Source organism: Gopherus flavomarginatus, chromosome 2 (genome assembly GCF_025201925.1).
Source record: "Gopherus flavomarginatus isolate rGopFla2 chromosome 2, rGopFla2.mat.asm, whole genome shotgun sequence".
NCBI lineage: Eukaryota > Metazoa > Chordata > Testudines > Testudinidae > Gopherus > Gopherus flavomarginatus.
This window is the reverse complement of record NC_066618.1, coordinates 284,876,314-284,901,717: the sequence shown is the minus strand read 5'-3', so window position 1 is coordinate 284,901,717 and position 25,404 is coordinate 284,876,314. Positions and strand designations below refer to the sequence as shown.

Below are 25,404 nucleotides of genomic sequence, written 5' to 3'. Positions count from 1 at the left end.
TCGTGGAACCACTGAAGGAGCACCTTGTGCTTGGTGGTATGCCCACGGTGTCCAGAAGGACCAGTGATAGGGTCCTTACTCGTGGCTCTGGCTCTTGGGAAATATATGGCTGGGGACATCTGAGTTGTGCTCCTGTGGATAGGAAGCGCAATCAGCCTGTGATGACACCGATGTGTGTCTCGACAGCCCCGGTGGTGACAGGAAGCCCTGGTTCAGGTTGTTCTTTCTTGGGGTGGTACTGGAGAGTGGTACCAGGAGCTGTAACGGTACCGCGAGCGAGACGGGACCTGCGACCGTAGCAGTGCCGGGAGGTTGACCGGGATCTCGAGTCCCTGCGCCTGGAACAGCTGCGAGATGTGCGGTGCCGGGAATGGTGCCAGGAGTTGGATCGGTACCGTGAGTATCTGGCAGGAGAACGGGAGGCTGAGTGGTGCCGCGAGTGCGACCAGTACCGTGATGGAGAGCAGTGCTGGGACTGCGAGCGGTGTCGGGACTGGGATCAGCGGCGTGACCGAGATCTTGAACGATGCCTCTCGGTGGCTCCCACGGAGGGCAGCCTCAGCAAGGCAGGCTTGCCAATAGATTGGATGACCCGCACCGGTGGTGACAGGGGTTGAGGCAGTGCGGTCTCCGTCATTGCGATCAACTTCCGTGCCGTGGAGAAGGTCTCTGGTGTGGATGGGAGAGCGAGCTCGACCACGGCGTGAGCCGGGGAACTTTCGGGCACCGGACTCAACGGCCCTTGCGGGACTGGAATCGAGGGTGCCGCACTCTGCAGTGCCGCATTTGGTGGTGCTGCGGCAGATGACTGTGCTGGGCGATCCGTTGTCGACAGGCGCTCCTTCTGTGGTGCGGGTGGTGCCGAAGCCGCTGGAGCGCTGTGATACTTTCTGGGCCACGGGGACAGGAAGCGGTGCCGAGCAGACGTCGGTGCTGGTGAGGGTCGGTGCCGTGGCCCCTTCGCAGTACCGGAGCGGTCAGGAGTTGAAGGAGCGCTCCTCACAGATGCAGGCTGTTGAGCGCTCGGTACCGACGTTGTAGGGTTAAGTGCCGCCTCCATGAGGAGCTGTTTCAGTCGAAAGTCCCGCTCTTTCTTCATCCTCGGTTTAAATGACTTACAGATGCGGCACTTTTCAGGAAGGTGGGATTCCCCTAGGCACTTGAGGCAGGAGTCGTGGGGATCCCCTATTGGCATCGGCTTTTAGCATGCCGAGCACGGTTTGAATCCTGGTGACCTGGGCATAAGCCCGGCACTGAGGTGGAGGAAAGGAGCTAATCCCCAATCCCCCCTTCAACTATATACACTAACTATATATATACATACACAACTAACACTAACTACAACTGTAAAAACTCGAACTATAAACACAATTAACAGTAAAGAACAATGAGTAAGCTAGGGAAGTGGAGATCAGCAAAGCCGCGCTCCACAGTTCCAACGACCTTCACGGGCGGTAAGAAGGAACTAGGGGGCCGTTCGGTAGGCAAGGGTGTAACGGCCATATATATAACCATAACGGCGCCACTCCAGGGTGCGACCCAGCCGACCTGCCGAGTGTTGCTAGGGTAAAAATCTTCCGACGAACGTGCACGCGGTGCGCGCACACCTAATTGGAATCAATATGAGCAAGTACGCGAAGAAGAACATAAGCAATACCATTGTAAACCATTATTATGTTAGTAGATAAGAATTATTCTCAACTTTCACTCCATTTCTGAGTGAGCAGGTTTTGTTCAAGTGTTTGGGGGGATAGGTTCATTTGTAAATGCTCATGACCTCAAAGCCCTTATAGTACAATTGTATCCATGTGGGCAGATCCCTCAGCCTGTGTGAAAGCAGTTCCAGAACCAGCATCTACATGTTATATTTCAAGCTCCTGGACACTATATGAGATTGGATAATAAAATGTGAAAAAACTATGCTACAGACCCACAAGGTTTTTAACCATTCAGTCTAAAGAAAGAGGTTAGGAGCCCTGCCTCATTCAATTTGTCCCTTAATAGCTGAACCATGCATGCAACAAGCTCCCCCTTGTACACTTATCTAAGGTCGCTCAACCACATGAGCAGATGCAATACAGCCTTTCTTTGCTTAGAAAATTGGTAAAAAAAACACATTCATATTGCAAGTGTTGTGTATACAAAACATTCTACTTTCAAACCCTAAAACTTGACCAATTTTACTGGAAAATATTAAACATAACTCCTCTCAATAACAGCAATTTTATGGTTGAATAATTTCCTAGCCACACTTTCTGCACCACATTTGTTTTTGAAAAAAGGTTGTGATTTTTTTTTGTTTTAAAACAAGTGGTGAAACTTTTCCCCCCACTCTGTGTAGTCAAACAGCTGATTTTTTTTTTTTAAAAAAGGTATTTTGGGCAGACACCAGACCCTGAAAATTTCAGCCCAGAAATACATTAGCAAATTAAAACAAGATAGTTTTAATGCAAATACGTAAAGCAGACAAAAATATATAAAAAACAAACCAAACAAAAACATCTTAATTGAACATCCCATTCTAAAAGATTAAGACTTGCAAAGTTTCATTTTAATAGTTTGACAGCCCTGCAGACTGATGTCCTAATTATCTTCAGAACAGGTACACATGTGCATTTTCCTGCCAATGTGACTCAGTCTAAAAGGTGAAGAGCCCAATTCTCAGGTTAGATTGTAAATCAGTATAAAGCCTTCTCAAACTGCAGTCATTCTACTGAGACAGCCACCAAAGGAGTTAATTATACAGTGTATGTACTCATGTGCTCTGACAGTGCTGTAAGGAGTTAGGAACCAGAGTGGGCAGTAAAGTTTTCCCACAGTGCAACACATTTATAAGGCAAGAATATCGACACTGAGGTGGGTGAGGGGGGCACTAGGCACTCTGGGACAGGGTTACTTTGACTCAGGCCTGTGCATTGTAGTGTGGACGCCAGAGCCCAAGGTTCGAGCACAGGTGAGAAAATCCTCAACCAAGTGTAGACGCTCAAGCCCAGAGGTTCCCTGACATGGGTCAGCTGACTTGAGTCCTGCTAACCCTAAGCTTCCATTGCTGTGTAGTAGTGCTTAAATGGTAGGTGAGCGCCTTTGAAAATCCATCCTCACAGCATCCAAACTCCAACGCTTCACAGCTCCAACATGCAACCAGACTGTGCATGCATCAATCATGCAAAGTGACTGACTGGGAGTTGCAGGTAGGAGACTCAGGTTTTGGGCAAGGAGCCTGGGAGCTGGGGGAGGAGGTGTAGATTGGAACAGGCTGGACAAGGAGATTCAGAACAAGAGTTTGTGGAGTGGGAAGGGAACAGGGTGGGGAATGGCTCTGATAATGACCCCAAAAGTGGAGCGTAGAATAGAGTATGGCTAGCAAAGAGATTTTGACAAGGAGACAGAAAGAGTGACTGGAACAAGGGGCTGGGGAGCAAGAGGGAGACTGATATTTGACAAGGAACATGTGGAGGGAGAAACTGGACAAAGCGATTGGGAGCAAGGAAGGGCAAGACTGAGATTTAGACAGAGAAATAAATGGGCAAAGAGACTGGTGCTGGGATGAGGAGTCTCATGACTAGCAGTAAGGAGGAAACAAGACTGGAATAGTTTGGAGGGGATGGGTTAGAAGGGGTCAAACTTGGTGAGGAATGGGTAGAAGAGTCTGCACCCACTGCACTGCATTCTCCTCCAGAGTCTCACCGCCTCCCGCACACAACCCCAATTTCGTGAGCATTCATGGCCCACCATATACTTTCTATATTCAGATGTGGCCCTTGGGCCAAAAAGTTTGCCTACCCCTGATCTAAACATTCCAACCCAGCTGATGAACCAGAAGGGTGTCAATATGATGCCACATCTGGAATTTTTTCCCCCGTTTGTTTTTTAAAAAACTTAGGAAATTACAAAAAAAACTATGTTAAAAGAACATTAAGGTTGCAAAGCCAGTATCAGAGTTGAGATTAGAGTTCTGGGAGTTCCTCATTTCCAGTCATCTGTTCAGACCATGTCTACTCTTTCTAATCTAAGTTTTCAAATGCTTATGCCAACAGGAGAAATTATCTGCTGATATAACTCTACTAATGTCAATGCAGTTCCAATCTACACCTCCTCCCCTCATGCATTTAGGATATTCCTTTTCCATTCTTTTGCAGTTACCTGAGCATTTACTTCTTGCCATTTGGTTTTATTAGTCTTTGAAGTTTGTTATAAAAATCATAAGATCAAAGTTCCACTATAATAACTGGAATAGAATTGTGTTTTATAACTGATTAATGTGTGAGGTTTGAGACATAATGAGAATATTTGTTTGCTCACTGGATTCAATCTCGATGACCAATTTTGAATTAAATTTAAACTGAATCTCCTTTCTCATTTGTTCAATTAAATAAATCCCATAGACTATATAAAGAATATAAAATGGGAGAATTAACTGTAAGTTTATCTGGGGTTATAGAAATGTAGGCTTTTTAGCGTATGCATACTATTATTAAGGCTAAGATTTTTGTCACGGATATTTTTAGTCAAAATGTCTTGGATAATAAAGAAAAATTAATGGAAGTCCATGACCTGTTCCTGACTTTGACTAAAAATAGCCATGGGAAACTGCTGGATGCTCACAATGCCCTCCCTGGCTGGGCAGCTGTGGGGTATCGCCAGTCACGGCTGGCGACCCAGAGCTGCGGGGTACCTGGTACTGCCGGCTCAGAGCTGCAGGTTACCCCCAGCTGCTGCTGGAGGCCAGGGTTGTCCGCAGCTCCCAGCTGCCATAGGCAGTGGGAGGACCCTGCAGCTCCCAGCTACCGCAGCCAAAGTCATGAGGTCTCTGGAAGTCATGGATTCTGTGACAAAATTGGAGCCTTATCTATTATATAGCAACAATGATCAAAACCACAATTTAAGTCACTCTACAAACATTTTGCCCCTTCTACCAATAATGAGTTATTAAAACCAACTGAAACTCATAAGGTGTTTCCTAGAGCACAGGGTCATTTGGTAAATTTCATATTTAAGTGTAATTTGAATGGCTGAAGAAACTTTAAAGTTTAAAAGACTATATTTGTGAAAAATCAGTATTTCTAATTATGCCTTTTAAGATGAAGGCGGCTTGGGAGGTGAGGCACTAACTGAGTGATGGTGCCTGAAGTGCTATGCCATTTTAAACCATAATGCCTCCTGAGCCATTGGGTGCTTAATAAGTGCCCACTGCTACACTTTCTATACACTTCTAAGATGTTCTACCAATTTCAGCTCTCCTAGTGGTGGAGAGGGAAAAATGGTCCACTTTGAGGTTGAGGTTGCCACTGCTGGCAGAACTAGCCACTTCAACTCCCCGGTATTCTTTGGGCCTACAGTTCCAATTATGACTGACATCCTCTGACCTATTCTGTGGGAATAGAGGATTAACTTCTGAGCTACTTGTAAAGCACTTGTACTTGAGCAGCTGTGATTTTACTCTATATATCTACATATCTTGTTAGTGTGAATACGCACATTGCATTTCATAATTTGGCTAGAATCAAAATTCTGTGCCTTTACAGAATAAGTTATCTATAGCATTTTTTAGAAAATTTATTTAACAAATAAGGCTTACCATAAGTAAAGATCTCAGCAACATGATCTGAATCCGCCTAGTTCCCAAATCCCTAGAATCGGGGGAGATACTCAAAAAAGTTAGCTTGAATCAATTTCTCTGGATAACTTCAAAATATTATTCAACCACAAATACCATTTTTAATCATTTCTTGTGTGCCAAGAGAAAAACAACAAACTAGGAGAGCAAGGGACAAGACTAACCAAAAAAGGGTGAACACTTGCAAAAGAGGTACAAATAAATGGGTAAAACACTATTTCAAAGGGATAGTTACAGGAAGGCATACAACAATTAGTCACAAAGAACATAAAGTAACACAGGATGATGCTGTAAATAGAGAGGGGCCTAAATTTCAGAAGTGTGCCAATATCGAATGCTTCCTTATACGAAGTGCTGAACTTGGTATCTATTGAGCCTAAATGTCAGAAGTGCTGAGCATTCATAGCTTCCAATGAATTCAAATGGAATTGTGGCTGCTCAGCACTTCTGAAAAACCAGGCCTCAAGTGTCCATGTTAATCACCCAATTTTAAAATGAAAAAGAAGCCAACTGAAGTTAAACGAGTTTAGCATAATTCTTCCACCATGACTCCTTCTTAATCTTAAAGTCAATTAGTATAGAACGAAGCAGAAAACTTTCTGAATTATTCAGCTGTCTAAAAATTTGTAGCCAGAAGACAATTCCATGACTAAAAGAATACTTCCTAAAAATGTAAGGAATTAATGGAACATTAAGTGCAGTGATTTTTAGAAACACCTATATGAGTTTGAAGAGAAGAAATTTTGTAGTGCATATGTAGGGCTTTCCAATCAACTGTAATTAAAGTTGCATTTTGGATGCTGGGTTCATACTGCTGTCTGTGTGTGGCTTGTTTCTCTCTCACATTTAATAGAAACCTAGCAGCTGTGAGTTATTTTAAACTCCAATTTTAAAAAGTTCTACTTTAGCAGGGCTTCAGAACAAATAAGAGTTTATATTCAGAAGCTCGAAAAACAAAAACAAAGTACAAACCCAAGGTGGCTTGTATCCAGCGAATGTGAGGATGTCCCAAAAACAGGCACTTTCCCCATAACGAACATCATAATCTCTGACCGCTGGTAATCTGGGAGATTGCTCCCAAAAAACCCTAAATAAAAATGGAGAGAAAGATGACATTTCAGGCTACTCTCTTTATACTACAGAGGTTAGTAAATGTAAGGAATAAAATATCTACTTTATCTGGGTCTCCTGTACCTTTTGCAATTTTCTAGTTTGTATTACGGCTGTAACAGATAGAGTCATCATCTGTGCAACTCTGCTCATTAATATACACCAGCTTGTCAAGACTGCCTCATTCTCCCTCTTCTCCCCCAACACACACACACTTTCTAGTCTCATCTTTCATGAGTAATTATACTATTTAAACCAAGGCATTTGACATTAATTGCAAGCTAACAGAATATTCAGGAGCTGGAAATTTTCCAAGCTAGAACAAAATTTAATTCAATTCCTTACCTTTGCACTTTCCTATGCTATTATTAAACATGAATGGGGTGCTCAAAAAAGAGCTCTTACAAGAATATGACTATGCTCTTTCTTCACCTATAAACTACAATAAAAGTAATATTAAATCTGGATTTTTAAGCTAGAAAGCTTTCTAAAACCATGACAGTTTTTCTTACGAAAACTGAGTCTTACAATGAAGTTGAGAAATTGTTACTGCAGTCGTAAGAGTTAAGGTATAGAGAAATTTAAGAAACATATTAATTTTCCAAATTTGCTGAACAAAAATTTGAGGAAATCAGACCTAAATAATTGGGGGAAATTTAAAGTAATAATTTTCACTAAATATATAGCAACACAAATAGCACTAAAGTAACAGAAAGGTCTGAAAAGAGAGAAGTTATGTTAATGAAATTATTTACAGAATGGATGCTAAAACAGGATTTTATGTCTCTTGGGGCTGGTCAACACTGAGGGGGGGGAATCAATCTAAGATACGCAACTTCAGCTACGTGAATAGCGTAGCTGAAGTCGAAGTATCTTAGATCAAATTACCTACCATCCTCACGGCACGGGATTGACGTCTGCGGCTCCCCATGTCGACTCCGCTACTGCCGTTCACGTTGGTGGAGTTCCAGAGTCGACAGGAGCACGTTCGGGGATCGATACATCGCGTCTAGAAGAGACGCAATATATCGATCTCCGAGAAATTGATTGCTACCCGCCGATACGGCCGGTAGTGAAGATGTACCCTTGGAAACACTGCAGTAACCCTATAAATACAAGTGGCCAGTAGGTGTCATTGTTGCAGCTATGTTTGATTTTTGAACAAGTTTCCAAGCAGTAACACTTAAAATATATCTCACTATTGTATACTGTGATGCCCAAGTGGTTTTCATATCATACAGATATCGTATACATATGAAAGATACACTGCATACATTAATATATGGAAATTTAAGACAGAAGCTTTATATGTCAAGGGTAAGAGGCTTTATATATTTTAGATAAGAGGCATAAACCCATAGGGTTTATTTATATTTTTCCAAAGCACAATATTCATCCGCAATATGACTCGACCGAAGTGACAGAGTTCCATTTTTATTGTGTCAGCGATTGAAATCCTATTTGGCCAGTTAACAAGTAAAAAGACAGCTTCCTCTAACTCTCAACCCCACAAACCCAGCCTGTGTTCTAAAAGCTGGGGCAGTCAGACACCTTACTCTTATCTTGGTGGGAGTGAGGGGAAACAGAGAAGAGGTGAATGGCAAGATCTTTACTTAGAGGAGTGCTCTGTGTTTAGAGTTCATACCATGTCAGTTTTTAAGTGAGTCCATGCTCAACGGAAAAAAAACAACCTTCACTCACCAATTGTTTGAATAATGGCATTCTGGACAATCCTCTCGTCACTTTCTTTGGAGCTTGTGCTGAAACTGGCACTGCCAGTTGAACTACGCCTCTCACCTAATTCAAAATCAACACTGAGACGCAAGTGCTTCAGTAAGGTATTAAACACTTCCAAGACTGTTGGGCCTGAAAAATAATAGATAATAATGGTTGTAGTTTAAAAATGAAAAATGCCTAACAAAACTAGACACATCTTCAACAATCCCTCTTCAAGAGAGCTGTAGATTATGCTGAAAAGCACAGGTGAACTTGATTTGTTTGAAGGAGAAAGTAAGCAGTCAGAAACTCAAAGTCTTCAACACAAAACCACAGGGAGCATTATGGCTATTTTAAAGATGGCAACACTCTTTATAAGCAGGTATAAGAGCGAAAATCTGTCCCTGAGTCTCTTTTGAAAATGGGATTTAGGGTAAATTTTTCACGCACACATCTAAGTCCCTGATCTTTCCAGTCTAAGAGCTTGATAACAGTAACATTTAAATGCATATTCTCATTGAAGTCTGAAGATTTGTCTACATTAGGAAAATTAACTGCTGCTAACAGGCATCATCAATGGATGCAACTGAACATACATATACTTGCAGTTACATGAAGAACAAAATGAGTTAAACGGTTTCAGAAACCTCAGTTAAATCCTGCTTCATTTCTAGGCTTAGGGTTCCAACCCAGTTTTGACCACTGTTTCTGAGGTGGTGTCGAATGGTTTGTCCTTGTCTACACTTGCTTTTAAACCTTTTCAGCTCAACCCTCTGTTGTCAGCAATGGGTTTTTTTCGCATTGCAGACAAGATTAATAGGTCTATTTGTGCAAGTAGGACTACCTTACACCTGGAAGAATCAGGCCCTTGCTTAAATCAGAAATGAAAAACAAACTGCGGGCAATAGAGAAAACAAAGCAGAAAGAAAAGGAGCTCTTAGGTTAGAGTAGTTCCCACAAAGTAAGTGATTTGATTGGCTTCAGTTTCTTGTTGGTTCCTCAGATTTTATAAAAACACTAATAATTACAGTTATACATAATGAAATTGTGTATTTTAAAGGTTATCGTTAGAAGGGAGAGAGTTAAATAGTATACAAGATCACAAAGGCTGTGTATGAATAGCATTGAGGAAGGCATGAAAATGAGAGAGGGAGACTGATGTCTTCCAAATAATTTAGAAGTTCCATTATACACAAGCCTCACGATTAAGTTAAATAAAATTCCGCGTTTAAGAAATTAAGAGTGTATTTAACTCCCAATTTTTCAAATTAAAAACAATTTTAAATGATCAGTTGTATGATGTGCCCATTTATGAAATTCTAAATATATTTTCAACAGCAAATTTATCTGGAAACCATAAATATAACTCTGTGTGTTTTCAGATTCTGAAGAGCACAGTGCATTTTGGAACAGTACTTTCCATGCATTCAGAGCATAACAGAACTAAGCCACCAACCTAAAGTATATTGCTAGGTCAGTAGTAGCCTGTAGGAAAGCTGAAGAGTAGGCTTTTTCAGATACCTTTAATTAAGGCTAATAGAATGTCAATTACCAATGAGACATGACAAAATGAAAAGCAACACTGAATCACATAACCGTAATGCATTCACTGGTGGTTGGAGCCTAATATTGATTTTATAATTATGAAGGATTATCACAATGGAGAGAGGTATATAGTGATCTCCCCCATGGATCTGTAGCGGAACTTGTGCTGTTCAACATATTCATAAATGATCCGGAAAATGGAGTGTGCAGAGAGGTGGCAAAATTACAGATAGTTAAGTTCAAATCTGACTGTTAACAGCTACAAAGGGATCAAAAAAACCCAAAAACCCCAGGTGACTGGGCAACCAAATGGCAGATGAAATTCAGTGTTGATAAGTGCAAAGTAATGCACAACAGAAAAAGTAATCCCAACTGTACATACAAAATGATGGGGTTTAAATTAGTTGTTACCACTCAAGAAAAATCTTGCAGTCATTGTGGATAGTTCCCCAAAAACATGTGCTCAATGTGCAGCGGCAGTCAAAAAAACAAACAACGCTAGAAACCGCTAGAAAAGAGATAGATACTCAGACAGAAGATATCAGGATGCCGTTACATAAATCCATGATATGCTCGCAGCTTGACTTGTGTGTGCAGATCTGATTGCCTCATTTCAAAAAAGATACATGAGAATTAGATAAGGTAGAAGAAGGCAACAAAATAGTTAGGGGTATGGAACAGCTTCCATACGATGAGAGATTAAAATGTTCATCTTAGAAAAGAAATGACTAAGGAGAGGATATGATAGAGGTCCATAAAATCAAGAATTATTGGAAAAAAGTAAATAAAGAAGTGTTATTTACCCCTTCACATAACGTAAGAACCATGAGTCATTCCCTCCAATTAATAGGCAGTAGGTTTAAAATCAAACCTAAGGAAGTACCCTTCACACAACACACTGAACTTTGGGAACTCATTTCTGTGGGATGCTATGAAGGTCAAAAAGTATAACTGGGTTAAAAAAAACTGGATAAATTCAAGGATAATGGATACATCAATGGCTATTAGCCAAGATGGTTAGGGAGGCAACACAATGCTCCAGGTGTACTTAAGTCTCCAACTGCCAGAAGCCGGGACTGAACAAGGGGATGGATTACTTGATGATTGCCCTGTTCTGCTCTTCCCTCTGAAGCATCTGGCATGGGTCACTGTTGGAAGACAGAATACTAGGCTAGATGGACCCTTGGCCATATTGGGTCAGACCAGTCTCATGTTCTAAGGATCAGTACTGATACATATTTTTAGTGCCATAAGAGGCACCTCCCCAAGTGGGTGCACTGCTGTGTCTCAATTTCTCCTCCTATTTAGGGCTAGACAAAAATCAGAAACATAATATTGAATTTCATCACAAAGTCTCTCCGCTAGGGTTTCATTTATTAAACATAAAATTCAGCACTGTTCCTGGGCTCCTCAAGTCCCTTTTGGTTCTTCCCCAGAGTTTCACAATTACCTTTGTATCAGGGCTTCACCGAATTTCCTTACCAAGGACTCCCAATTGTCCTGCTCCCAGGGTCCTGCCCCAGCTCCTTCTGTGGAAGGAGCTCTGCCAGTCCCACTCTGGGCCCTTCGGCCACTGCTCTTCACTTAGAAGTTTTCCTTCTGCCGGTCATTGTGGAGACTCTTAGACCTTGGTTTCTCTCTGACTAAGCAACAGCCCTTGTCTCTCTCACATAATTACTCAAGTCTACATCCCCTAGAATTCCTGCTTGTAAAGGGCTGAGGCCCTCTAACCATCATGGTAGGCAATTATAGCACCAGCGCTCTGGAACAAGCGCTGAACAAAATTTAGGGCAAGTTCCACTTACAGCAAAGAGAGAATTTAACTATGGATTTGAATGAAAAGCTAAAAATGGTAAAAAAGCGCCAACAGTTTAAGTTTTTATTCATTCTGAAATTCATTGAAATAGTTCATTGGTTTCATAGCATTCATTTACCATGACTCACCTATGGATCCTTTAGCAGCAATGGCAACTGCTTCCAAAAGAACCTGAATAATGCCTGCTCGGACTCGTGGCGAATCCCTTTTGCGAGCATCAAGGTGTCCAAGGGTCTCCTGTATTACATGATGGGAGTATTGTGCCTATAAAAGAAAAAAATGGTTTGTTACTTTCCTTTCTAATTAAACATATCTCCACACACTATTAGTCTGACTTCAGGGCTGAATATTTATCTTGAGTGGTGTACCTCTTCTCTTTAGCACTGCTTTTGGGCACAATTATATATTTCTAAATTCCAGTCAATAAAGAGCTTGACTAAAGGTGGATAAAGGATGCCAGGACCCTTGTCCATTAGTACCCCTCATCTCTCAAAATTTCTCAGAATGAGCGCAGCCTTATTTAAGTGGTACATTGATGGAATGGCAAATATTAGTTGTATCACTTGTATCAATAGTTTGAGTTAATAAAGTGACAATTCTTTGCCTTTTGGATGTGTGTGCTGGTTATGACTTGAAAGTCAGTTTTATTCTTCCTCCTTCCTCACACCTAAAAGTCTGAGAACATATGGGATTAGATACTCAACAACTGTGATTCTTGGTCACAGTCACAGGGTTAAACTGTTTGACAACTACTGGAGGATGAGATCAAGTTTTCCTATAAGGCACATAAATGGCAGAGACATTATACACTCTTTGCCTTCCTCTACCACCAAACAGACATCGACCATTATGAGCAAGGCTGGAAGTCTCCACAGAGGTCACTGATTCCATGACTTTCAATGACTTCTGCAGCAGCTGGTGCTGGCTCAGTGGCTACACGGCTCTGGCAGCACCTGGGCCAGAAGCAGCAGTTTGGGTGTGTGGGAGGGGGCTCAGGGCTAGGGGATTGGGAAGGCACGGGGGGCACTTACCTCAAGGTGGGGGGCTCCCCAGCTTCCACTGGTATGGCCCTGCAGCTCCTAGGCAGTGGACGGGGTGGGGATGGGGGCGACACGCCGCACGCTACCTGTGGGTAGCACCCCCACAGCTCCCCTTGGCTGTGATTTCCGGACAATGGGAACTGTGGCAGCCAGCGCTTGTGGCAAGAGCAGAGCGCCGAGTCCCCTGGCCCCTCTGCCACCTAATTGCTGCAGGGACACGGAGCTGGGTAGGGAGCCCCTGCCAGTCCCACTAACACTTCCCCTTCAGCACCAGTAGGGGTCCCAGGCCATGCTGCCTGCCCCTCCCCCCCCACCGGTGAGGTCCTGAGCCATCTCTCTCAATGCCCCTGGATTGCCCCACCCAGAGCACCCGTGGCCCCTCGCCCAAGATTTACTCATTGGCATTTTTAGTAAAAGTCATGGACAGGTCACAGGCAGTAAACAAAAATTCACAGCCTGTGATCTGTCTATGACTTTTACTAAAAATACATGCGACTAAAACGTAGCCTTAATTATGAGTGAGCGAGCACATAATTCATTTAGTCAGCTTTGTTCTTATGGTATGTACAGGCCTAATCATTGGACTAGTTCAAACCTACCTGTATAGAGTACATGATGATTTTGAAGCAGGAAACAGCAAATTCATTGGGGTCCCAGAGTTTGTGATGGTCTAAATGTCTAACAAAAAACCAAAAGACATCAGTTTTTCCCAGTGTTTGTTTTTTATACTGGTTCTTCACAAAATTATGGATTCTATTCTAGCAATTGGTTTTCAGTCATTTTAAACTGAAAGGCCTGTTTGCAACGATGAGACTGTTTTTGTGGTCCCATTTATCATTGCTGTATATCAAAAGATTTTCAGCTAGTTAGCTCTTAAATGACAGTCTTGTAATTACAGAAGGGGACTGGAAGTCAGGAGATCCATGCTCTATTTGTCAAAACCTCTGGCCAGAATGTTGATATTTGGTGCCTAAAGTTGGTCACCTTATTTACGTTCCTAAATAGAAACTAAGTGGCTTTATTATCAGAGGTACTGAGCATTCACAGGTCCCTCTGAAAGCAACTCCCCTGTAAGATAAGGAAGTATTATCCCAATCTTGTAGTTGAGGAAGCTGAGGCATAAAGGCCAATATTTTGAAAATTCATAGTTCGAGTATATGATCGTATGGGTTCTCCACCATAGGATGTGCATGTGCCCACACACTCTCAATCAGCGACTGCACAGTAGTGACTGCAAGCCTGTGCCTGCACAGAGTAGTATCTTGTGCTTTGAGCAAGAGCATTTAAGGAAGCAAAAACTCGTTGTTCAGTTTGAGAACCACTGATTTTAAAGAATCATATGCATAAAATGCCACTGACACATTCACAGTTGTGAGTGACCACGGTGAGCTGTTGCAGAAGTTGGAAATACTGATCCTCTTGTGTAAGCCAAAGAACCAGCTGTAGGTATATGGTTAAGAATATTTCTATTATAGTAGCACCCATATAGAGGTCCCAATAAAGTTTGAGAAGCCAGTATGTTAGATGCTGTATAAGCATTAAGAGTCAGTCTCTGTCCTTCAGAATTTACAATTTAAGATTATATCCCCTAAGCAGTTGGAAAACCTTCTCCTTCCTTCATCCGCCTTTGCACTAGAGAGAGATCTGAGGCCTTGAGCTCACATGGTCGGACGCCGGTTTGAGCTTCTAGAATTGCCTTCAATGTATGAAGCTTGGGATTTGTCTTTCTACTTCCTCTTTGGGTCAGGAAGAAGAGGGTCGTCTGGCCATGGACTTGTTGGTGTAAAACCAACATACAGAAACCTCAGAATCAGACTTGTTGGTGTAAAACCAACATTCCAAGATGAACAGATGGAGCTCAAACTCCACCTCTTTTGTGCCCTGGATATGAAACTGGTGCACAGAGCATCTAGCAGATGACTGACACATCTAGATAATGCCCACTAGTTAGTAATTAACACTTTTGCCTTCCAAAAAGCACAGTACTTGAGGCCTAATATATTTTATTTAAATCAGCCACTATGGAATACAAGGGGCAAAAGCCCTGAACATCATGCCAGATTACAGATCCTGACAAAAGGCCAGAGGACCCAAAGGAAAAAAACTAATGTTCTGGTAAAAAATCAAAACAAAACGGTACTTACTCATAAAGTAACAGTTCTTGAGGTGTGCTGTGCACATATACATTCTACTAAAGTGCACCCAACATTTTCTCATTGGAGACTTTTGCCAGCAGCGCCACTAGGCAGTGCATGCATCCCTGCTCTCCTTGTGTGCAAAGACAAGGACATAAAAGGGGTGTGTCCACTACATCCCTGTATATGTAATGCCCAATGTAGTAGGGAAAAGGAAGAGGGTCATGGAATATATATGTGCCCAACACATCTCAAAGAACAACAGTTACTGTACAGATAAGTAACCTTTCTTCCCACCTTCGAGTGACTGTGTACATATACATTCCATCACAAGTGACTCATCAGTAGTTCTCCTGCAGGTGGTGGACTTCAGATCACTTGAACAGAGACTGTAGCACTGACTTGCCAAAGTTGGCATCATTTCTACAGGCTTGAGTGATGTCAATGTCTGGAAAAGGTATGAACAGATGACTATGTGGATGCTTTACAGATATTCTCTACAGGGATGTTGCTCAGAAATGCTTATTAAGCAGACTGAGCTCTAATAGACTGAGCTGTTATTCTTCAGGACTTGAGTAAGACTGTAGTACTGCTTAATGCACTCAGAAATCCAACAAGAAATTTGCTGAGCTGTTACAGGTTGGCCTCTAACTTTCTCAGCTTAGGCTACAAAGAACCTCAGAGAGCGCTGAAGGACACAGTGTAATCTAGATAGAATGCGAGAGCTTTGCAAACACCTAAGGTATGGAATGTGTCTTCCGCTTTTGAAGAGTGAGATCTTGGGTGGAGGGTGGGAACAAAACACAAGAAGATGAATCATCTGATTCAGTGGAAAGCCTAAATTACCTTTGGCATAAACTGAGGGTGTGGCCTAAAAGAAACTTTGTCTTTACGAAACACTTTGAAAGGAGGATCAGCTAAGAGAGCTTGAAGTTCTGAAATTCTCCTTGTAGAGATGACTGCCACCAGGAATGCCTTCTTCACAGACAACAGAGACAGTGAAGAGAACCCATTAGTCTGGAGAGGACTAAGTTAAGATCAAATAAAGGTACTGAATCAGACACAGGTGGGTAGATATTGATTAAACCTTTCAAAAATCTGGAAACCTGAGGGTGAGAGAAGACAGAAAACCTGTCCATTGGCAGATGCAAAGCAGATATTGACACCAAGTGGACTCTCACAGAACTAACTGATAGGTCAGAAGATTCCAAGTGTAACAAAGTATAATACATGTGAGATCTCTGTGTGATGAGGTGGTATGGGTTGAGATTGCATCTAAACAGAAAACCTCCATTTAGTTACTGTACAGTCTCTTGAACTCCTTATCAGGAGAAGATCTAGATGAGACTGCTGAGAGTCATTGGTGTCAAATGAGTCAAACTGGGGGGGAAAGAAATAATCAAAGTCCTACTTAGGGACTTGGTAACCTCTATCGACCCACTTGGCCGTACGTGACATAGAGGACAGTGAATGTTCGCTGGCTCTAGCAAGACTTCATTAATGGGAAGGGCAACCCTTCCTGGGGTAGGGGCCTATAGAATATTAAGGAGGCTGTGTGGGTTTTCTTGTACGAGCTCAGCCTGACACCTTGAGAAGAAGTTACTCTTCTCATCAAGTCCTGAAAGACTTTAACATTTTCTGGAGAAGGAGATGGGGTGACTGCTTCATGTCGGGAATAGGGTAAAATATTGGGGCAGGGAATAAGGAGAGAACACATGTTGGCTTTCTTCCATTAATTCCCCTTCCTCAGCAGGATCTAGTACAGCTGATGGAGGAAGAGTCTCTCCAGAGATTTCCTGCACTTGACTCTCCTCTTGGACTGTAACTCTGATGGAGGACTAGACTCCCTCGGAGCAGGCCAAGACTAGTAGGGTCATGGAGGATATTCTATTCTCTGAGTAGACCAGGGGTAGGCAACCTATGGCACGCGTGCCGCCTTTGGCACACGAGTTGATTTTCAGTGGCACTCACACTGCCCAGGTCCTGGCCACCAGTGCGGGGGTTTCTGCATTTTAATTTAATTTTAAATGAAGCTTCTTTAACATTTTAAAGACCTTATTTAATTTGCATACAACAATAGTTTAGTTATATATTATAGACTTATAAAAAGAGACTTTCTAAAAACATTAAAATGTATTACTGGCACACAAAACCTTAAATTAGAGTAAATAAATGAAGACTCGGCACACCACTGCTGAAAGGTTGCGGACCCCTGGAGTAGACCATAGGGGAGGGTACCATATAGGAACCTCTTTTTAAGAGTATCAGTTCTGTTCCTTCTGCCTCATGCCCCCTGGACAAGATCTAAGAGGGGAATAAAATTATAGGCCTCATGAGGAGACGTAGGACTCATCTCGAAAGAGAAGCATTCCCTGCTGTGGTCCATGGGGGCTTTGGTAACGACGAGACCTGCTGATCAGAAGAACCCTGAGGACAAGATGGGAGCAACAGTGGTGCCAGCAGTGCTGACAGACTAAGACTAACTGTGAGAATTATATACATTGAAGACTTAAAGCTGGCAAATAGAAACAAAAGCTACAGGAGCTCCAACTCTTGCTATGGGTGCTGACACGGAACTGACAGAGGGGTGGCAGACATGACCCTTTTCTGTCTTCAGCTCGATGCACAAGAAGAGCATATGGCACCTAGTGGTAATACTGGCAAAAGTCTCCTACTGAAATGAATTGAGTGCCCTAAACCTAAAGTGGAATGTATATGTGCAAAACCAAGGAGCCCTTGTGGCACCTTAGAGACTAATCACCTGAAGGAGATAAGTATTACAGTAGCACTCAGAGGCCCCGAACAAGATCAGGCACTCACTCATATTTGATATTGTACAAACATACAATAAAAGACAGTCCAAGTCCTGAATAATTTACAACCTAAAAATAGGGACAAATACAGGCAGGGAAAAGGTCACAACAACGAGAACAAAAAAGTTTAATATACATTTTTAACTAATTGTACAATCCTCAGGCTTTGAAGTTTCTTTTTTAATACCTGTTCAGGAGATACTAACAAGCAATTTGTCTAGACATCATCATTAAGATCTCTACTATGATGCCAAAGTATCCGATAAAACACAGGCTTCTGGATGTGTGAAATGACTTTTGGAGGGCATTCCACACAACGGGCAGCAAAAAGTTATTTCTGGGAGAAGTGGACAAGCAGGTGAGAGAGCGTACCATCATTATTAAAACAAAGGGTGAAAGTCACAACATGGTGAAATAAGAGATTGGTTAAGTATGAGGAGCTAAAATTGGAAGGGCCTTGTTAATAAGAACTCAATCTTTATGTTTGATGTGATGAGAAGGGAGCTCATACTTCCAGGCAATGCAGCTCTGGTAATATACACAGACTAAAAAAAATTGAGAAAAAAGTATATACATTTCAGAATCTGACACTCCTGCTTCTATATGTCCTCATTAACCAAAACAAGTAATTAATACAAAGATTTCCCCTCTATATTTATTTTAAAATGGGAAATAAAATTTACCAAAACATTGGCCGGCCAGGTTATAAAAGTTCTCTTTTGAATAACATCCCACTTATCAGCCTTTTAAAAAAAGACAAAAAAACAGCCCAATGAAAGAAATACGGAAATGTTTCCTTTTTGTCAGAGGAAAGGCATTAACAGCATGGCACATCTTAAAGGCATTATTAGCACTTCACAGCAGTGTGCTGACTTGAAAAACAAGATAAGCAGAACTAAAGTCTTTCATTTCCATTTTATCACTGAGAAGAGGAAAAGGCTATTATGACAGAAAAAAGCATTGCTATAAAATGGAACTAACAAAGAAAGCATCTGACTGATATTCAAGCAACTTTTTATTTTATGTAACAAAGTAGTATGAGTGTTACATAATCAACAGGAGCCAAGAATGGAAGATGTAATTTGGTAGGGTTTTGTTGTTTTGTTTTTTAAAACAAGAGCTGAAATAAAATTAAACAAATAAGTTACTAATTTCCTCCTTACATGGGTTAAAAATACATATAAGGACAACCACCATATATTTTAGTTACAATATTACACCCTGGATGCAATTCAACTTCACATTATTTCAATTCCCCTAGATCAGTGGTCCCCAGCCGGTTGATCGGGATTGACTGGTCGATCCTAGAGGATCTCTCAGTCGATCGAGATCTCTGGTGCTGTAGTGGGGCTGTTGCTAATGCAGGCTCCCTGCCTGCCCTGGCCCAGGCCACTGCTGGAAGTGGCCAGCATGACCCCAGGGGCAGAAGTCTCCATCCACACACTGCCCATCCTCTGTAAGCACCACCCCCGCAGTTCCCATTGGCTGGGAAAGAGGAGGTGTGGCCAATGGGAGCTGATGGGCAGTGCTGGCAGAGAGGGGCAGTGCACAGAGCCACGTGTCCCCTGCCCCCCAGGGGCCACAGGGGCACATTGGCCCCTTCCGGGAGCAGCGTGGGGCCAGGGTAGGCCAGGAGTCTGTCTTAGAGGCAGCCACACTACACCACCAACCAGGAGCTGCTGGAGGTAAGTGCTGCCTAGAGGAAAGCCACATCCCAACCTGCAGCCCTGAGCCCCCTCCCAGAGCCAGCACCTCATATCCCTTTTGCACCATGACCCCCAGCCCTGATTCCCCCTCCCAGAGCCAGCACCCTGTACCCCCTCCTGTACCTCAACACTCTGCTCCAGCCCGGAGCTCCCTCCAGCACCCAAACTCCCTCCCAGAGCTTGCACCCCTAACCCCTCCTGCACCTCAACCCCCTGCCCCAGACTCAGCTCAGAGCTCCCTCCAATACTGCAAATCCCTCAGATGCAGCCCAGAGCGTGAACCGCCTCCTGCACCCTAACCCTCTGCCCCAGCCCAGTCAAAGTGAGTGACAGTGGGGGACAGCAAGTTACAAAGAGTAGGGGAAATGGAGTGAGTGGGGCGGGGCTCTGGAGAAGAGACAGGTCCTTGGGGAAGGGGTGGGGTAGATCCTGTGTTGCTCTTAAATTCAAAAAATGATCTTGGGCTTAAAAGGTTTGGAGACCACTGCCCTAGATGATCATGGCTTGTTGTCCCCATAGTGGATCATAAAATTATGTTATTTGCATTGACTGCGAGATGTGTCACTAGAGTTTGAGAACTATCCCAGGCATTATGTCTCGAGTAGTGGGCTCCCACCTTCTTACGCACAAGATAACTTTTAGAATTTAAGGTCAACCCAGGATCTACCCTGCCCCTTCTCCAAGGCCCAGCCCCACTCCATCACTCGCTCTCCCCCACCCTCATTTTCACTGGGCTGGAGCAGTGGGCTAGGGCACAAGAGGGGTGTGGGAATGGGTGAGGGCTCTGGGAGGGAGGTTGGGTGCAGGAGGGGACTCTGGGATGGGACGGGTGCAGGAGGGGGTGCGAGGTGCGGGCTCCAGCCAGGAGGCGCTTACCACAGACGGCTCCCAGTCGGGGGTGCAGCAGGACTCAGACAGGCTGCCTGCCTGCCTGCCCAGGCCCCAGCCTGCTCTGGGAAACAGCTGGCATGTCTCTGTGGCCCATGGGAGAGGTAGGGGGGCAGCGGGTCTCCATGCGCTGCCTGTGCCTGCAAGCGCCACCCCTGCAGCTCACATTGGCTGGTTCCATTGGCAGCCACTGGGAGCTGCAGGCAGGGGCAGTGTGTGGAGCCACCTCACCCTACTCCCCCCAGGGGCCACAAAGATGTGGCAGCAGCCAGCTGCTTCCGGGAGCAGTGTGAGGCCAGGGCAGGTAGGCAGCCTGCCTGAGTCCTGCTGCACTGCCGGACTTCTAGCGGCCAGAGATCATGATTGACTGGCAGAGGCTGCAGGATCAACCAGTCGATCGCAATTGGTTAGTGACCACTGATCTAGGAGTTAAACCCTTGCAGTGCTGCTTCCATCTAATGCTAGATATGCTATGGCGGACCATGGCCAACAGGAAGGGAACAGATGAGAGTGAAACTGAAAAGCAAAGCAGTGAAAGGAAGTAATTAAAAGTTTCAGACAACTGGAGAGGAAGAAGAAAATGAAAGTACAGCACAAGAGGGTAGTAAAAGAAAATCCCACTGGACATATCAGACAAATACTACCATCACAAACAATCCAGGAAAAGTACTGATAAGGACAGTAAGATGACCTGACATAAAAGAAAAAATGGATTACAACCCTACTCTTCATGAGGTTGATGGATTTCCACTCGATATGGCTAAATGCAGTGCCTTGCGTGGTATCAACTATCAGAGGGGTAGCTGTGTTAGTCTGGATCTGTAAAAAGCATTCATTGGACAAAGTGGGTATTCACTCAGGAAAGCTTATGCTCCCATACATCAGTTAGTCTATAACGTGCCACAGGGCTCTGTCGCTTTTTACAGAGCCAGACTAACATGGCTACCCCCCTGATACTTAAGCCTACTCCTGTCACTAACAGGACACTACCATGCTGACAAATTTCTGAAGGTGAACTTGGTAAAACAACCACTGTAAAAGGATGCAATGTGCACAAAATTAAAAAAACAACAACCCCACGCTGGATCCTAGTACAGCAGATACACCTTTTTAACTGCTTTCCTCCAACCCCCCTACCCCCCAAGACAAAAATGAAAATTTTAACAGTGTTGGGGTAGCCTCTGAGACCTCACCCACTCGGGAGGATGCTGGGTGGCTTCTGAGACCTTATCCATTCAGTTCCCAAGAATTCAGTGCAACTCCAAACTATCACTCATCATTACTGGCATACAATCAAACTACAGCTGAGCCTGATCAGGCTCAAGCATAGAGGGTGGGTACAGGGCATACCACACATCCAAACTTACACAGCAACCCTTTTCCCTTAATATACATTTAACTCATTACACTGCATTTACTATACATTGCATTACACGTTTTGAAATTGGAATGGTCATTTTATGCAAACCAATCCCTGTACAGCATTGCATTGTTCATACATAACTTGCTCTTTACCTCATCTTATGTTCCAGGCTTATTTTATCCTTTGTTATGTTGTCCATTGTAAATGGTTTCCTGGGTGTTTCCCCTTATCTTAGCTAGTACAGACATTCTGTTTCCAGCCTCCTGATCCATTTACCTCCCTAATCCTGGCTCCATGAAATGAGGCCTCATCGATGGCCAATTATTCATGTCAAGTCAAACCTACAAACAGTAGCAAAGACAAATATGATTTCGAACCTAATGTATTTAAAAGCGGATGAAAATACAGTAGATATTCAGGCTTGTTAAATCTCCTGTTTGAGACAAGAAACTGCTGTCTTTAGTGGCTTTCAAAACTGCTCTTACCCAGGAGTATTACTGCTACCTCTGGAGTGCAAAAACCAGACATCCAAGATGATCCTGACACCATAAAACTGGACAGCAGGAAGTGCACACTGCACACCCTTACCGATTTCCCAAGCCAGTTACCTTAAAAAAGGGACTTGTCCTGGGAAAACCTGGACAAGTAGCAACCCTACCCAGGAGCTTAAAGCTGAAGAGACACACTGAGGGTATGTCTACATCTACAATTTTGCAGCGCTGGTTGTTACAGCTGTATTAGTACAGCTGTATAGGGCCAGCGCTGCAGAGTGGCCACACTTACAGCAACCAGCGCTGCAAGTGGTGTTAGATGTGGCCACACTGCAGCGCTGTTGGGCGGATTCAAGGGGGGTTCGGGGAAAGCGAGAGCAAACCGCGGGGAAGCAGGTCTCCTTCCCCGGTTTGCTCTCGCGTTCCCCGAACCCCCGTGCAAGCAGGTCTCCTTCCCCGCGGTTTGCTCTCGCGTTCCCCGAACCCCTTCCCCGCAAGCAGGTCTCCTTCCCCGCGGTTTGCTCTTGCGTTCCCCGAACCCCTTCCCCGCAAGCAGGTCTCCTTCCCCGCGGTTTGCTCTCGCGTTCCCCGAACCCCCGTGCAAGCAGGTCTCCTTCCCCGCGGTTTGCTCTCGCGTTCCCCAAACCCCCGTGCAAGCAGGTCTCCTTCCCTGCGGTTTGCTCTCGCGTTCCCCGAACCCCCCTGCAAACCACGGGGAAGGAGACCCGCTTGGGGGGGGATTCGGAGAACACCGGAGCAAACCGCGGGGAAGGAGACCGGCTTGATTACCAGAGAGGCTTCCTCAGGTATGCTGGGATACCTGCTTATTCCACAGAGGTCAAGAAAAACGCTGGTGAGTGTCTACACCTGATGACCAGCGCTGGATCACCAGCGCTGGATCCTCTACACCCGAGGCTCAACCGGGTGTACGGTCAGCGCTGCAACCAGGGAGTTGCAGCGCTGGTGATGCCCTGCAGATGTGTACACCTCAAAAGTTGCAGCGCTGTAACTCCCTCACCAGCGCTACAACTTTGTGGTGTAGACAAGGCCTAAGATGAAACTATTGTTTTGCCACTCCAGGTAGGATATCTACAGTTAGAGTCTTTGGAGGATTCTAACCATAGAGACATAGCCTAGAGCAATGGTTCTCCAACTTCTGTATTGGTGACCCCTTTCACACAGCAAGCCTATGAGTGTGATCCCCCCCACCCCTGCCAATAAAGTAAAACGCATTTAATGCTGTTATAAATGCTGGAGGCTGAAGGGTTAAAATCCATGTGCATTTTATATAACAACCTGGTATATGAATTGCGCCAGCTCTTTTCCAGACCCAAAATCCAGAGTACGGTCAAGAGACCAGAGGCCTAGCAAGCAGTAATTAGCTAAATAAAAAAAGCAAAACAAACAAAATAATTTTGCCTTTGCTAAAAATATGTTTGGTCAGTAAAAATGCCAAATGTTAAACCAATAACTAAATAATTAAGTTTCATTAAATGTTTCAAATTAAACAAAAAATCCTATTCCTATTGTGTCAGTCTCTTCTGTAGGGAGACATTCTTCCCACAGATCCCACCTTGGGTTTACGAAAAGTTAGCATGTCAGTATAAGATATGGCATCCTTCCATCTCCCTTTCAAGGGACCAATGCCTGCCTTAAGACGCACAGAAGGCAATCTTTATTGCCATATACTTTCACTGTTTCTTTGCTTTAACCCCATAAAATGTCCCTGTTGGACAATCAAAGGAGTTGTGCCATTCCTATAAACCCCAAATCAAAATTCAACATAAAAGTTATTATTAGTACAAAATATATAATTAATACTTTGATAACATTAACTTGCTAACTTAAAACCAAGGGCGGAGACATTATATTACCTGTTAACCATTGGCTAATGTGCTATCTTGTCTTGCTGCAAAACCTATCCCGGGGTGTGGAACTGCCGATCCAGTCACTTTCGCCTGCCCATAAAAAAAAAAATCTATATATTCTATTGTAATTGATTGACAGTGTCTCTGAGCCTAATAAGCAAGGTGACACTCCGCCAGTGCTGCGTGTAATAAACTCCTGTGCTTAACCTCTACACGGTATAGATCTATGTCCTTCAGAGTCAAAGCAGGGTTTGGCGTGGAGGCTGACAGCTCGCGACCTCCCACATAATAACCTCATGAACTTCTAAGGGGTCATGACCTCCAGTTTGAGAACCCCTGGCCTAGAGCATTAGTTATCTCTCCCCCACAAAAAATCCCCCTCAACCATGACCACAGACTTGGAGTTATGGCTAGATCAAAATCAGTAGTGCTCTAGCCATCTCTCCCTGATCACAGGAACTTGCGTGCAACCAGGGAGCAGCGGCAAGAGAACCAGCAGCCAAATTACAAAGAACAAGGAGCCGCCAGACTTAGCTAATCGACTAAGTGCTAGGAGCCCAATTAGAAAAACTGATAGAAGGAAACAGCCGGATCCCCCTCCCCGCCCAGAGCAAGCACAGTCCTGGCAACCACACCCCTTCACCAAGTCCGGAACAAGGAGCAGAGATGCCAGAGGCACAGCAATTACTACAGTCTATGCTACAGTCTTGTCAATCTTAAGTTTGGTAATGGGGACATTTGCTGTCATTTATGTAAATGAAGCAAGGCATAGTCATCAACTATGAAAATTAAGTCAGTATGTGATTTGCATAGAATCTCCAGATCTCTGAAACTTTAGCCTAGACAGGCATAGTGTTTGATTGGTGTCAAACTGCAAATAATCATTTATTTTATTTCCATCAGCTTCAGTATTTTTTGGTAGATAAATAAATATGCTCATAAAATACAGCACTTGCTTTAAAATTCTAGTTGACCAATAAGCTTCTTTTGTAATGCTTACCGAGTGAAGGGGCACTACTTTAAAAAAAAATGTTTTTTCAAATAAATGTACATTATATTCAACAGACATGAAATGTTGCTTGCTGCCAGTTGGTACACAACTAAGCTATAAACATAATGAAGCAAATTTACCGTATTCTTTAACATTTGCCTTACTGGAAAACAAGATTATAATTTGCCCCTTCATACACTGGAAGATTCAGTGTGAATATGAAAATAAAATCCATACAATAGATTGTCAATTTGTGTCTGTAAACTATTTCTATATTTATATGTAATCATTTAAAAATGGGTTCT

General features: G+C 43.5%; 1 protein-coding gene across 3 annotated transcripts in view; it reads right to left on the bottom strand.

Moving 5' to 3' along the window:
- EFR3A (EFR3 homolog A) overlaps nt 1-25,404 on the bottom strand; it is a 165,694-nt gene that overhangs the window by 37,635 nt on the left and 102,655 nt on the right. For all 3 annotated transcript variants that reach the window (XM_050940803.1, XM_050940805.1, XM_050940804.1), the window contains 5 exons: nt 13,444-13,522; nt 11,933-12,068; nt 8,429-8,593; nt 6,590-6,704; nt 5,579-5,630 (listed from right to left, as the gene is read on the bottom strand). In XM_050940803.1, the coding sequence (XP_050796760.1) occupies nt 5,579-5,630; nt 6,590-6,704; nt 8,429-8,593; nt 11,933-12,068; nt 13,444-13,522 (547 nt within the window). The remainder of the gene's footprint in view (nt 1-5,578; nt 5,631-6,589; nt 6,705-8,428; nt 8,594-11,932; nt 12,069-13,443; nt 13,523-25,404) is intronic.